Genomic DNA, 13,431 nt, shown 5'->3' with positions numbered 1-13,431 from the left:
CCTGCCTTGGCCTCCCAAAGTGCCAGGATTATAGGCACCAAGCAAACTCAACCATAAGCATGTGGGAAAAAATATCCTTTTTTTTTTTTTTTTTTCTTCGAGATGGAGTCTCATTCTGTCACCCAGGCTGGAGTGCAGTGACGCAATCTTGGCTTGCTGCACCCTCCACCTCCCAGGTTTAAGCGATTCTCCTGCCTCAGCCTCCCGAGTAGCTGGGATTACAGGCGCATGCCACCACACCTGGCTAATTTTTTGTATTTTTAGTACAGTCAGGGTTTCACCGTGTTAGCCAGGATGGTCTCGATCTCCTGACCTCGTGATCCGCCCGCCTCTGCCTCCCAAAGTGCTGGGATTACAGGCATGAGCCACCGTGCCCAGCCTATCCTCACATTTTAACAGGGAAAATGTGAATCATTTGTACCAATGTTAATTTCTTGATTTGGGTAATTCTACTGTGGTTATGTAAGAGAATGTCTTTGTTCTTTGGAAATACACATGGACATATTTTGGGGTAAAAGAACATCATGTCTGCAATTTACTCAAATGGATCAGAAATAGAAATATGTGTATGTGCATACATATATAGTCATACATATGTACACACATATATATACATACAGAGAGAGGATGATAAAGGTTACGTGGTTGCAGGTTAACCATTAGGAACTACCCTCTAAGTTACCTTTGTGTGTGTTTGACATTTTCTGCTAGAAGTGTTAAGAATTCAGTTTCACTAGTGAATTCATGAGCATTTTCCTCATTAGAACACAGTGATCATTTGAAGTGGGGTGGACCCTCTCTCGATGATTGTTTCTTCTTTTTTTTTTTGAGACAGAGTCTCGCTCTGTCGCTGCTGAGGCTGGAGTGCAGTCGCGCCATCTCATCTCACTGCAGCCTCTGCCACTCTGCAGCTTCCGCCTCCTGGGTTCAAGCGATTCTCCTGCCTCAGCCTCCTGAGTAGCTGTGATTACGGGTGCCTGCCAGCACACCCTGCTAATTTTTGTAGTTTTAGTAGAGATGGAGTTTCACCATGTTGGCCAGGATGGTCTGGAACTCCTGACCTCAAGTGATTCGCCCAGCTTGGCCTCCCAGAGTCCTGGGATACAGGCATGAGCCACCGTGCCCAGCCTGGATGACTATTTTTGATGGATCATCTTCCTCTCCCTTTAGAATGAAGAGTTGAACCCCACACACAGGCAGTCAGGGCCTTTCACAGTCTGCAGGGGTTTTGGTCATTTACATACGTCTGTATTTCCCTTCACATTAAAGAAAATAGAAGCTGAAATTAGAAGCATGAGAATTGAAGTAGCAGTGAAATACATGATATAATTGCAAAGTTGGTGGCCACTGTAGCCCAGACTAGGAAGTTAGGAAGCAGCCTGGGCCAGGTACTGTGACTCATGTCTTTAATTCCAACACTGTGGGAAGCCGATGTGGGAGGACACTTGATCCTGGGAGTTTGAGACCAACCTGGGCAAAACCCTGTCTCTACTAAAAATGCAAAAGCTAGCGAGGTATAGTGGCATGTGCCTGTAGTCCCAGCTACTCAGGAGGCTGAGGTGGGAGGATCACTTGAGCCATGGAGATTAAGGCTGCAGTGAGTCGTGATCACACCACTCCACACCAGCCTGGGCAACAGAGCAAGACCCTGTCTCAAAACAAATTTAAAAAGCAGCCTGGGCAACAGATCCCCATCGCCATAGAGAATATTCAGTAAGCTGATGTGGGAGGATCACTTGAGCCCGGGAGGTTGAGGCTATATGCAGTGAGCCATGATCACGCCAGTGAACTCCAGGCAAGGTGACAGAGTGAGACCTTGTCTTAAAAAATAAAGGAAAGTGGGGCTGGGCACTTTGGGAGGCTGAGGTGGGTGGACTATTTGAGGTCAGGAGTTCAAGACCAGCTTGGCCAACATGTTGAGACCCTGTCTCTACTAAAAATACAAAAGTTAGCTGGGCTTGGTGGTATGTGCCTGTAATCCCAGCTATTCAAGAGGCCGAGGTAGCAGAATCGCTTGAACCTGGGAGGTAGATGTTGCAGTGAGCTGAGATTGTGCTATTGCACTCCAGCCTGGGCGACAGAGTGGGACTCCATCTCAAAAAAAAAAAAAAAAAAAGAAGCAGCCTGGGCAACATAGACCCCATCTCCAAAAAAAGTGCAAACATTAGCCAGGCGCGGTGTATACGTCTGTTGTCCCAGCTGTTGGCAGGTTGAGGCAGGAGGATCGCTTAAGCACAGGAGGTCGAGGCTGCATTAAGCCATCAGTGTGCCACTGCGCTCCAGCCTGGACAACAGAATGAGACCCTGTCTCAAAAAAAAACCCAAAAATAAAGGAAGCCTCACTTGCCACAGGAACTCCACAGGCAGAGTGATGCCTGAGGGTGGAGGTTGGCTCAAGGAGAGTCCCTGTGTCAGGCACACCTGCGGGGGCGCTTCACTGACCATGAGCATTTTCATTACCAACGTGATTTTCCAAATAACACTGCAAGCAGACAAGAGCCATTTTACTCTGAATGACATGGTGCAAGTTCTAGTGTGTATGGGAATGTTCAACCAGTGAAAAGGCTTTGGGTGCAGTGGAAAGATGAATTCCTTTTAGAAAACAGTATTAACAAAGAATAGAATGTAGGGAGCAAAACAAAACTCAGAAGAAAATAGAGGTAAATTTTTAACCTCTGGTAGAGGGAAGGAGACTTTGTATGCTTAAAATTGAGGGATAAAATATAGAAAAATTATGAATCGACTAAGATGTACATTTTTGTACAGAACTTATTACAAATACAAATGAAACAATAAATATTGTCAACAAATGGTTAACATTTGTAAACATAAGATCTCATTCAAATGGAGATCACTCTAGTGCACATGCAGAGAATATGAATGTTAAAGTGGTAATAGCCCAAACAAGTGTCAAATTAGCAAATGTTTTGAAAAATAGATGTTGCTGGAGTATAGTAAAAGCAGTTTGGCAGTTTGCATTAGATTTCACGAAAATATTTATAGCCTTGTAATTCAATTTCCAGAAAATTAGCATGGCCTACTAAGTACAGGAAAAGGTCAACAAATATTTTTTAAGTATAGGCTATATACCAGACCCTTGAGTTGCCGGTGAGGGCTGCAGTGGGAACAAGAGAGATAAGGGTACAGCCTCATAGTTAAGCAGGGGAAGGCCGACATTCAGCATCTAAATACAGAATAATAAGTTATTTCTATGCAGTTGTAATAAGTGCTCTGAAGGGTAAAGGATACACACACATATACTGTACTGTATTGTTAATTTCAACAATTGGAGACAATATAGCTTATATAAATTAACCGTATAGTTAATATGTGTCAGTAGTATATAGTATATATATAGTAAAATGTCAAAGACGGCCGACAGGCAGGTTGCAGTTGCTCAGGCCTATAATCCCAGCACTTTGAGAGGCCAGGGTGGGAGGATTGCTTGAGCTCAGGAGTTCAAGGCCAGCCAGGGCAACATAGCAAGACCCCCCCCCCTGCATCTCTACAAAATAATAAAAAGTATTCAGGTATGGTGACCTACTCCTATAGTCCTAGCTGCTTGTGCCTCTGAAGTGGGAAGATCTCTTGAGCCCAGAAGGTTGAGTCTGCAGTGAGCTATGATGACATCATTGCACCACTGCACTCCAGCCTGGGCAACAGAGCAAGACCCTGTCTTAAAGACATTTATTGAGAGTTATCGCCCATAAAGATGCTTGAGGTAATAGCATTAAGATAAAACTGGGACACAACTCTTCAGGGCAGAACCATTCGAAAGAAAAGACTTAAAGAAGAAAGCACTAGAATGTTAATGCATGATATGTTTAGGTGACGGGACTTTGCTAAATTTTTTTCCTTTATACTTTTTTCTCTTTCTCAAATCTTGATGAACATGTACTGGTTTTGTAGTAAAGATGGCCATAAAGATATGTATTCAGGCCAGGTGCTGTGGTTCACACCTGTAATCCCAGTACTTCTGGAGGCTGAGGAAGGTGGATTGTTTGAAGTCAGGAGTTTGAGACCATCCTGGCCAACATGGTGAAACCCTGTCTCTGCCAAAAATACAAAAATTAGCGGTGTGTGGTGGTGCACGCCTGTGGTCCCAGTTCCTTGGGATGTCACAAAACATCAGAATTGTTCAAAGAAGCCACAATGTCTTTACCAAGAGTCCACATAAATAATTTGTCTTGAGCATGCTAATCAGAGGCCATGCCCACTACTAAGATGCGTTGTGGCCTTATGAAGGCGTGGCCCGACTGGGACTTGTCGCTTCCTCAGTTGTGTTTTCTGCTTTGCTCTCCTTAGCGACAGGATTCGGGGACAATGAAGAAGCTGCACAGCACTGAAGAGGTTGGCGTGCCCATTTCCAGGAATGGCTCCACCCTGGGCCTGAAATCCCAGAACGGCTATGTTCCTCCAAAGCTGCCCTCAGGATCCCCGTCCCCCAAACTCCCCCAGACACCCACACACATCCCGACTATCCTGGATGACCCTGGAAAGAAGGTGAAGAAGCCAGCTCCTCCACAGCACTTCTCCCCCAGAACTGCTCAGGGGCTGCCTGGGACCAGCAGCTCGAGTAGCAGCAGATCTGGGAGCCAAAGGCAGGGCTCCTGGGACAGCAGGGATGCTGTCCTCTCTACCTCACCTAAGCTCCTGGCTACAGCCACTGCCAACGGGCATGGGTTGAAGAGGAATGACGAGAGCACTGGCCTCGACAGGAGGGGCTCCAGCAGCTCCAGCCCAGAGCACTCGGCCAGCAGCGACTCCACCAAGGCCCCCCAGACCGCCAGGAGTGGAGCGGCCCATCTCTGCGATTCTCAGGAAACAAACTGTTCCACCGCTGGCCACTCCAAAACGCCGCCAAGTGGAGCAGATTCTAAGACGGTGAAGCTGAAGTCCCCTGTCCTGAGCAATGCCACCGCTGAGCCTGCAAGCACCATGTCTCCTCCACCAGCCAAAAAACTGGCCCTTTCTGCCAAGAAGGTGGGTGTGTGGGGGTCTCGCCACTGCTGTGTATCAGGAGAGCTCCAAGAGCTGCTTGGTTGGGGTTTGGAGGGAGTGAGAACATTGTCCAGGGACTTTGGCCTCCCTCATGTCAGAGGAACAAAGTGTCTTTTAGTCATTCCCAACTATTTGCAATTAAAGAACGGCTATCCTGGGGTGAAGGCAATGTGGGGTGTTGAGAGAGCCCTGATGATCTGGTGATACTCATGTGACTCATGGAGGTTTGGGCAAGGTAGCAGTTCCGTTTTCGCAGTAGGCGGAAGATCCTGACTGAACCCGAGGGAGGGTGAGCCCCACCAGCGCACTTCCCTAGCAGGGGTGGGACGGGCAGGAAGCGCAGAGCCGAGTGGGGTGCCCAGCACGGCTGCAGCAGGAAGCTTAGAAGGCAGCCACGGCACGAGGATGTGATTGTTGTGCTGAGATTTTTGTTTAAAATTTCTTCCTTTTTTTTGTTTCTAACCAAAAATACTTTTCTGGTTCTTCTTCTACCATTCCCCTGCCCCTCACCTCCCCTTTTTGTCTTCTTCTGTCCCCTCATCTTTCTTTCTGGGCTCTTTTGTTTTTATTTTCATTTTTTGTTACTTTTGTTTTCCCTCTTCACTCACGGAAACCTTTTTTAGACCACCAAGTTTTTATTTATGTCGATAACTGCAGGCCAGCACCCTGTGGAGGGCGACCGGCAATGACCTCCGTCCACCTCCCCCCTCACCATCCTCCGACCTCACCCACCCCATGAAAACCTCTCACCCCGTCGTTGCCTCCACTTGGCCCGTCCGTAGAGCCAGGTAAGCTTCGGGCCGGGACCTTCGGGGTGCCGACTGGTTCTCCCTGTGGTTGCGTGTGCTTGGCTGGTGAGGAGTTGGACGGATCACCAGCCTCACAGGACTGACAAAGCATTGGGCAGCCAGGAGGTACGGGGGGACGTCACCGACCAAGGTCCCCCTCTTCTGTGTTCCCCTGTGGTAAAGGAGCTTTGGGTGGTGAAGGCAGTTCAGCCTCTGCAGTCCCGATGTCTTAGTTCTGTCTTTGTTGGTGGTCTGTCTGCGACATCCATGTGATGACATGGTGTGCTGGAGACTGACCTGTCCTGTATCCCTACCAGCCCCATGACAGTACTTCCCAGTCGAAGAGAAAGGTGAGGTAAGGCCTTGGCGAGAGGCCTTGAGTGAGCTCGGAGTCCTGTGCATTTTTTCTGGGGTGTCTTGCTTGCTAGCATCATGTGGGTTAAGAACTGTCTCAGGGCTCTCGGGTTCCTCTGCACACACCTGCTGGAGATGCAGTCCCTTTCCTCTGCATATGGGCCTTGGTCCGCAGGGGCTGCCTGCGTCTGTTGGGTGCCTCGAGTGGCAGGAAGTTGAGAGTCACTGGTCAATGGCTGTCTGGAAGCCGGTGGGAGTGGGGAAGGAAGCAGTGAAAGATGGGGTGAGCCATGAGGCGGCCTGTGGGGACTGTACTGGGGACCTTGGCGCTGGGTTCTAGTTCTAGAATCTCCAGTGCTGCATGAGGGTGAGGTATGACTGTACGTCACCCACAGCCTCTGCCTTACTCTCCTCTCACATACACACGCACAAAGACACTTCTACCCTATACCTAGCATAAGATTTGTGTGCGTGGGAGGGCCTTGAGTGTTTGGGTGTTTTTTGTTCCTTGCCTTATAAGCTTTTTTTGAAAAGATTCCAGAAGACAGGGTAATCAAGCGTCGTGCAGCTGTCATGGCCCTTGTAGTTTGTTTAGATGATGATGGGGGTCCCGTTTTCCTCAGGAACCTTGGGAGGTGGGCTTTGTGGTCGCAGCTCATTGACAAAGGAGAACATGGTGGTTCAGAGTGGGAAGTTAATTTTCCTAGGGACACATAGCTGGCAAGAGGGAGCTCAGAGAGCCTCACTGGGTTTGGCGCTAGATCCTGTCCCGGACATGCCTTGCTCATGATTCTGCTCTACACATCTGTGTCCCGGTTTCAGCGTCCTAATGATGCTAATGTGGAGGTGTCATTAGGGCCAACTCAACACTTGCCTGCCTTATGAGGCTCATTTCCTGCTTGGGAACACCCTGAGACTTTCAGAGGTTGGAGAATAAATCTTCACGGGATCTTTTTTTCTTCCTTACCATTTATTGTTTAGTGAAGGCTTCCTCCCTTAACACATTTCTATTAAAGATTTAAAATATTAGCGCTCGCAAAAATATCTGAACTGCTTGGTGACAAGAAACTAAGGCATGGAACTATTCTTATTAACTTTGCCTTATTAAAAGAAAAAAAATGACTTTTAAAATCGTGTTGGCTTGCCTTTTTTTTTTTTTTTTTTTTTTTTTAATCTTAGGGATCAATTATTTTAAGTTCCGGGGTACGTGTGCAGGATGTAAAGGTTTGTTGCAGAGGTGCCATGGTGGTTTGCTGCACCTATTAACCTACCATGTAGGTAACTTTGCTTTTTTTTTTTTTTTTTTTTTTTGAGACGAAATCTTGCTCTGTCGCCCAGGCTGGAGTGCAATTGCGCGATCTCGGCTCACTGCAACCTCTGCCTCCCAGGTTCAGGCGATTCTCCTGCCTCAGCCTCCCAAGTAGCTGAGATTACAGGCGTGTGCCACCATGCCTGGCTAATTTTTGTATTTTTAGTAGAGATGGGATTTTACCTTGTTGGCCAGGCTGGTCTCAAACTCCTGACCTCAGGTGATGCGGCCACCTCGGCTTCCCAAAGTGCTGGAATTACAGGCATGAGCCACTGCGCCCGGCCAACTTTGCATTTAAATAGATGTCGAATTAATTGTTAGCTTTCTTTCAAACTTACGTGTAACTTAATGTGTATCTGAAAACTGCAGGGCAAAAGCCTTTTCAGATTTTTAGGTGAAAGGGAGGGGAGTGAGGGTGAACAGAAGAAACAGCTCTGCTGGGTCTTTCAGAACATCCTCTCCCTGTTTCCTGGCTGTCCCCACAGGGCTGTGTCACCTGCTCCCCAATCATCCAGCCGCCTGCAGCCCCCCTTCAGCCCCCACCCCACATTGCTGTCCAGTACCCCCAAGCCCCCAGGGATGTCAGAACCACAGAGCTGCTCCTCCTTCTCGACGGCCCTGCCTCAGGTCAACGAGGACCTTGTGTCCCTTCCACACCAGCTGCCAGAGGCCAGCGAGCCCCCCCGGAGCCCCTCTGAGAAGAAGAAAAAGACCTTCCTGGGAGAGCTCCAGAGGCTAGGCTCAGAGACGTGCCTCCCACAGCACATCAGGGAGGCCACTGCAGCTCCCCACGGGAAGAGGAAGAGGAAAAAGAAGAAGCACCCAGAGGACACAGCTGCCACCGCCCTGCAGGAGGGGCAGACACAGACACAGCCTGGGAGCCCCACGCACAAGAGGGAGGGCCAGGCCCAGCTGCCCGCTGTCAGACGGCAGGAAGACGGCACACAGCCACGGGTGAACGGGCAGCCGGTGGGATGTGTTACGGACGGCCACCACGCGAGCAGCAGGAAGCGGAGGAGGAAGGGAGCAGAGGGTCTTGGTGAAGAAGGTGGCCTGCACCAGGACCCACCTTGGCACAGGTAAGGGCAGGAGCAAGGTGGCATCTGTGTACCTCTGCCAAGAAACAAAGCAAAACCACAGAATCTACCTCTAACCCCACGTAGGTATGATCTGGAAATGTAGTCTGCTTTTGTGGTTTTCTAAAATGTGAATATGTGAGCAAATGTCTTCTCTGGCCCGTTGTGGTGGCTGACACCTGTAATCCTAGCACTTTGGGAGGCTGAGGCAGGCGGATCACTTGAACCCAAGAGTTTGAGACCAGCCTGGGCAACACGGCAAAGCCCTTTCTCTACCAAAAACAAAAATTGGTTGGGCATGGTGGCACATGCCTGTGGTCCCAGCTACTCAGGAGGCTAAGATGGGAGGATGGTTTGAGCCCAGGAGGCGGAGGTTTCAGTGAGCTGAGATTGCGTCACTGCCCTACAGCCTGGGTGACAGCTAGACCCTGTCTTTAAAAAAAAAAAAAAAAAAAAAAAAACACAAAAGACTCCTCTGATAAATACCAGTGGATTGGTCCTTGAAGTGACAGTGGTATGGACAGTAGTGTCCATCATTGTATGTGCAAAGCCGTCCAAGGATGCTGGATCAGGTGACCCAGGCCAGGCCAGACTCTGCAGTTTCATCAGGTCACAGTAGCCTGCACATTAGCCTCGACGGGCTTGGCTCAGTTAGGATGAGAAACATGACTGGTTTTCCCTCCATTGTCTCCATGGCTGCGTGTGGAGCGTCCGCTAATGCGTGTTGGGGGAAGAATGTTGCAGGGAGCTCCATGCACTGAGTCACAGCTGGGGTGGCACCTTCTCCATGTTGCAGGCGGGAGTCTGTGAGCTCCTGCTCCCCTTCCAGCTTGCTCAGAGCTGACTGCTGCCTCTCACTTCCCAGCAGCTGCTCTCCCATGGGTGATGGTGATCCAGAGACCATGGAAGAGTCTCCAAGGAAAAAGAAAAAGAAAAAAAGAAAGCAGGAGCCACAGCGGGTGGTAGAAGAGGATGGGCATCTCGAAGTCCTGAGGAACGCCAAGCCCCGAGATGCTGCTGTCCCCGAGTCCAGCAGCCACACGCCATCTGTGAATGGCTGGTGTCCTGGAGACCACATGGGTATGCACTGGGCGAGGGGTTGGGGACCGCATGGGTATGCACCAGGGGAGGGGGTGCAGGACCACATGGGTATGCATTGGGCGAGGGGGGTATTAGGGAGTGCACAAGCTGAGAGCAGTGCCTTCTGCATCTGAGCTTGGGAGGGTCTGGGAGAAGATGTGGAGGTCCCCGGGACCCTGCCAACCTTCACTCCCCGCCCACGAGTCTGTTCCCTTGGGTGATGGGGTTGAAGCTTCCTCCTGTGTCAAAAGCATTTGACTGAAAAACCCCATGGGAGAGGTTACAGCGCACATGAGGTTTAAAACATTCTGTGAACGCCAGTGGATCTTCTGATTCAAAGCTGTTCCTGTCTACAGCTTCTCATTGAATGACTCCCTGAACTCCCAGCCTGAGTTTTTTTCTGTGATGGTTGAACTTAGAAGAGTTGGGTTCAATCCTCCTCTCCCTCTATGTAGCTGGGCCTTTCAGAACATAGCATGGTGCGCTTGCTGTTGGGGACCTGTGTGCTGTGGCTGTCCTTGGGGCTGTCCAATTGGAGGGTCTTTTGTTTTCTTTAGGGCTGGCTGGGGCATGCCTTGGCAGGCACCTGCCACAGAACACATTTGTTAAGTGAAGGGAAGAAAGTCTTGGCTGCTTGGTATAGCGGGCCGAGTTTGAGTGAGGCCTCCGCTGCAGTCTGGAAGGTCTGATGGCAGTGCATCCAGGGGCCAGCAAGACCTTAGAGACTGATTTGTATTTATCCAACTCTTAAGAAAGGAATTTATCGATAAAAATGAAATAGTATGAAATAAATTGCAAAATGCAGGTGCTAGCAAGTGCCAACCGTGTTTGCTGGCCAGCATGCTCTCAGAAGTACTGCACTAACATGGTGCCAGAGCCGTGCTCCGTGCCATCCTTGGAGCAAAGCGGAGTTGGCTTGTTAATGCAGGAATTCAAGGGACATCACTTGAGCACTTGTAGTGCGCCAGGGTCCATGCCAGGTGCTAGTTGTGTGTCCTGAGCAGTGCGCCCTGCACTGCGCACTGGGGGCTGCATGGGCTCTGAGGGGGAACACCTGGCCCCATACACTCTCAGTCCTGTGCACCTGAGGAGAATGGCTAAATGAGCAGGGTACCAGGCCCAAGGGCAGGAGGCGCAGCATGTTGGGAGTAGGCAGGCTACTCTGCATGGCCACGTCCCTGGGCTGTGGATGAGATGGGAACTATGGAAGCCACTGTGCAGGGGCAGGGGACACTTAGCCTGGAGCTCACTGAGGAATTGGAGGCAGGGAGAAATGAGGTTAGATTTGTGTGAAGGGAGGTGAGTATATTCCAGGGGCTATGTGGGTAGCTGGCCAGAGGACTAGTTGAGAAAGGGTTTCTAGAACCCGATGAGGGTGGTGAGTGCTCTCCTGGTCCCGACATGCTGGGTGGACCTGTGCAGTGTTGCTGACAGGGACCAGGTTACCCCTGGACAGGGCTTAAGAGGTCGGGGTCCCTGATGGCAGCAGCCAAGCTTGGCCATTCCCCCCACCCCTGTGGTCATCCAGGTGTCAGGCTGGTTCTGGGCCACGGGCCTCTCCCTTAGGTGAAGTGGGTTCCATTTAGATCTAGTTTTCGTCCCTCCCTCTGTCAGACTGAGGACTTACCCTGCTGGTTAAAGGGGTTTTAAGGGTTTTTTTTTGCTTTTTAGCTTTTTGTTATTTTCCATGTTTTCTTTTTCATGCATTGACTTGGACAACCTTCTCTACTGTGTGAGATCATTAGTAAATTAAGCATGTAAGCATTAGTAAATAAACATTTAGGCTGGGCGCCATGGCTCATGCCTGTAATCCCAGCATTTTGGGATTACAGTTTGGGAGCACTTTGGGAGGCCAGTAGGAGTCCCCAGGAGTTTGAGACCAGCCTGGGCAACATAGTGAGACCCTGTCTTTAAAAAAAAAAAAAAAAATGGCATCTACTTACTGTAAGTTCTGCTATAATTTAAGGTGTGTGGTTGCTTCCCCAGTGGGTTATTTTAAACGTTTGTAAATGTTTCTTGGCTCCTCCTTGCAGGGCTGGGCCAGGCCCCTCCTGTGTCTTGGAATGGAGAGCGAGAGTCTGATGTGGTCCAGGAACTGCTCAAATACTCATCTGATAAAGCTTATGGGAGAAAAGGTACTGGTTTGGAGACAGGACTTCTGTTTGCCTTTGATTGGTTGGTTTTGGAGGAGGGAAGGGTGTGGAATGGATCCTGGTGTACTGTGAGTGTGGAGGGCAGGATCGCTCGGCTTTGAGAATAGGAAGAGGAATCTCAACACTGGCTGGAATCCTCTTTAAACCCTCGGCCGTGGCACGAAGGTGGCTTCTGTCCATGGCAGGATCCAGAACAGCTGCTTCTGAGGGTTGGGGCAGGGTGAGGAACCCAGCACATGCTGGGTCTTGGGTAGGGAAGGGGCATAGTGACCAAGCTCTTCCAACCTAGGTAATGTCACTTCTTACTCAGAGCATGTTTTTATTCAGACTTCGAGGCCGAATAGGACATCTTTGTTTCTCAGACGAGGGCGTGGTTTTAGAGAGAACTGAAGTCTGTGGCCGTGGTTTAGCGTTTAGCTAAGAGGGTGGTGTTGGGGGTTCTGTGCTGACGGACCACACACGGACGTCGAGCCGTCCTCCTCTTGTCCTTCTGTTCACCACAAGGTGGCACTCAAAATTGTTGACTAATTATGGGTAGACTAGTTGGTAAATGACACTCTTGAAGTGAAGCCTCAGGGTACCTGGGAACCTGCACTCGTGCTGAGCCCTGTGTCTGCCTGGTAGTTCTGACCTGGGATGGCAAGATGTCGGCGGTCAGTCAGGATTCTATTGAAGACAGCAGACTGGCCCAGACTGAGACCGTGGTTGATGACTGGGATGAAGAGTTTGACCGAGGGAAGGTATGATGTGTGATGCTGACCACAGGCTTGAGGTAGCAGGGCGGTGTGGCTCAGCTTAGGGCCGGGGCAGTTGGAGGTGGCGGCAGTGGCATGAAGTGGCCGAGCGCGAGAAGAGCCAGGCTGCCCAGGCCTGTCTGGGCATGTGGCCATGGACAGGGAATGCATCCTTGCAGCTTCTGCCCCTTCATCAGTAGGGGGACAGCAGGGTGCTGTGCGCAGGGGTCACTGTGAAGAGTGGGTCTCCAGAGAGCTCGCGAGAGCCTGGCCTGTGTGCAGGAAGCTGGTGACCTGCATGTAGTATGGAGCCCCGTGGGCCAGGAAAGAGCCCTTTTTGGGAACTGTGATGCCTGTGATTCTTGGTCTAGGAAAAGAAAATTAAAAAATTTAAGAGAGAGAAGAGGAGAAACTTCAACGCCTTTCAGAAACTTCAGACTCGACGGAACTTCTGGTCTGTGACTCACCCAGCGAAGGCTGCCAGCCTCAGCTATCGCCGTTGACTGTGCCTCTGTGGAAGGAGGTTGGTTCCGAGGGCGTGGGTGTGCGGGTGAGGTGGGGGTGTGTGTGCTGTGTTTGTGTACAGGGGGTGTGGTGGGGTGTGGCATGCATATGTGTGATGCATGTAGGCTATGTATCTGGCACATGTGTGTTGGGTGGTGTGTGTCTGGTGTGGACGCGTCTGTGGTGTGTGTCCTAGTCACTTGAATGGAGAAGGGTGTGTGTGGGATGCGTGTGTATAAGGGGGTGCGTGTAGTGTGTATTGGGTGTGGGGTGTGTACACCTGGCATCTGTGGTGTGTGTCCTGGTCACTTGGAGAAGGGCATATGTGGGGTGTGTGTAGGATGTGGGCAGTGTATATATCTGGCACGTGTCCTAGTCACTTGCAGAAGTGTGTGGGGTTTGCCAGCCGCATCGAGATGCCATGCATTGGGT

The 13,431-nt window shown here is 50.3% G+C and overlaps 1 protein-coding gene across 24 annotated transcripts in view; it reads left to right on the top strand.

Moving 5' to 3' along the window:
* USP36 (ubiquitin specific peptidase 36) overlaps positions 1-13,431 on the top strand; it is a 44,756-nt gene that overhangs the window by 28,976 nt on the left and 2,349 nt on the right. For 14 of the 24 annotated variants that reach the window (XM_077973079.1, XM_077973091.1, XM_077973093.1 and 11 more), the window contains 7 exons: positions 4,306-4,983; positions 5,659-5,789; positions 7,938-8,531; positions 9,397-9,608; positions 11,642-11,743; positions 12,386-12,501; positions 12,867-13,018. In XM_077973079.1, the coding sequence (XP_077829205.1) occupies positions 4,306-4,983; positions 5,659-5,789; positions 7,938-8,531; positions 9,397-9,608; positions 11,642-11,743; positions 12,386-12,501; positions 12,867-12,998 (1,965 nt within the window). In that variant the 3' untranslated portion in view covers positions 12,999-13,018. Of the gene's footprint in view, positions 1-4,305; positions 4,984-5,658; positions 5,790-7,937; positions 8,532-9,393; positions 9,609-11,641; positions 11,744-12,385; positions 12,502-12,866; positions 13,019-13,431 lie in introns of all 24 variants that reach the window. The other 10 variants (XM_015120481.3, XM_077973087.1, XM_015120483.3 and 7 more) reach the window with 2 other exon arrangements.

Source organism: Macaca mulatta, chromosome 16 (genome assembly GCF_049350105.2).
Source record: "Macaca mulatta isolate MMU2019108-1 chromosome 16, T2T-MMU8v2.0, whole genome shotgun sequence".
Taxonomy (NCBI): Eukaryota; Metazoa; Chordata; class Mammalia; order Primates; family Cercopithecidae; genus Macaca; species Macaca mulatta.
Note: the sequence above shows the minus strand (reverse complement) of the source record. Positions and strands in the feature narration are given on the sequence as shown.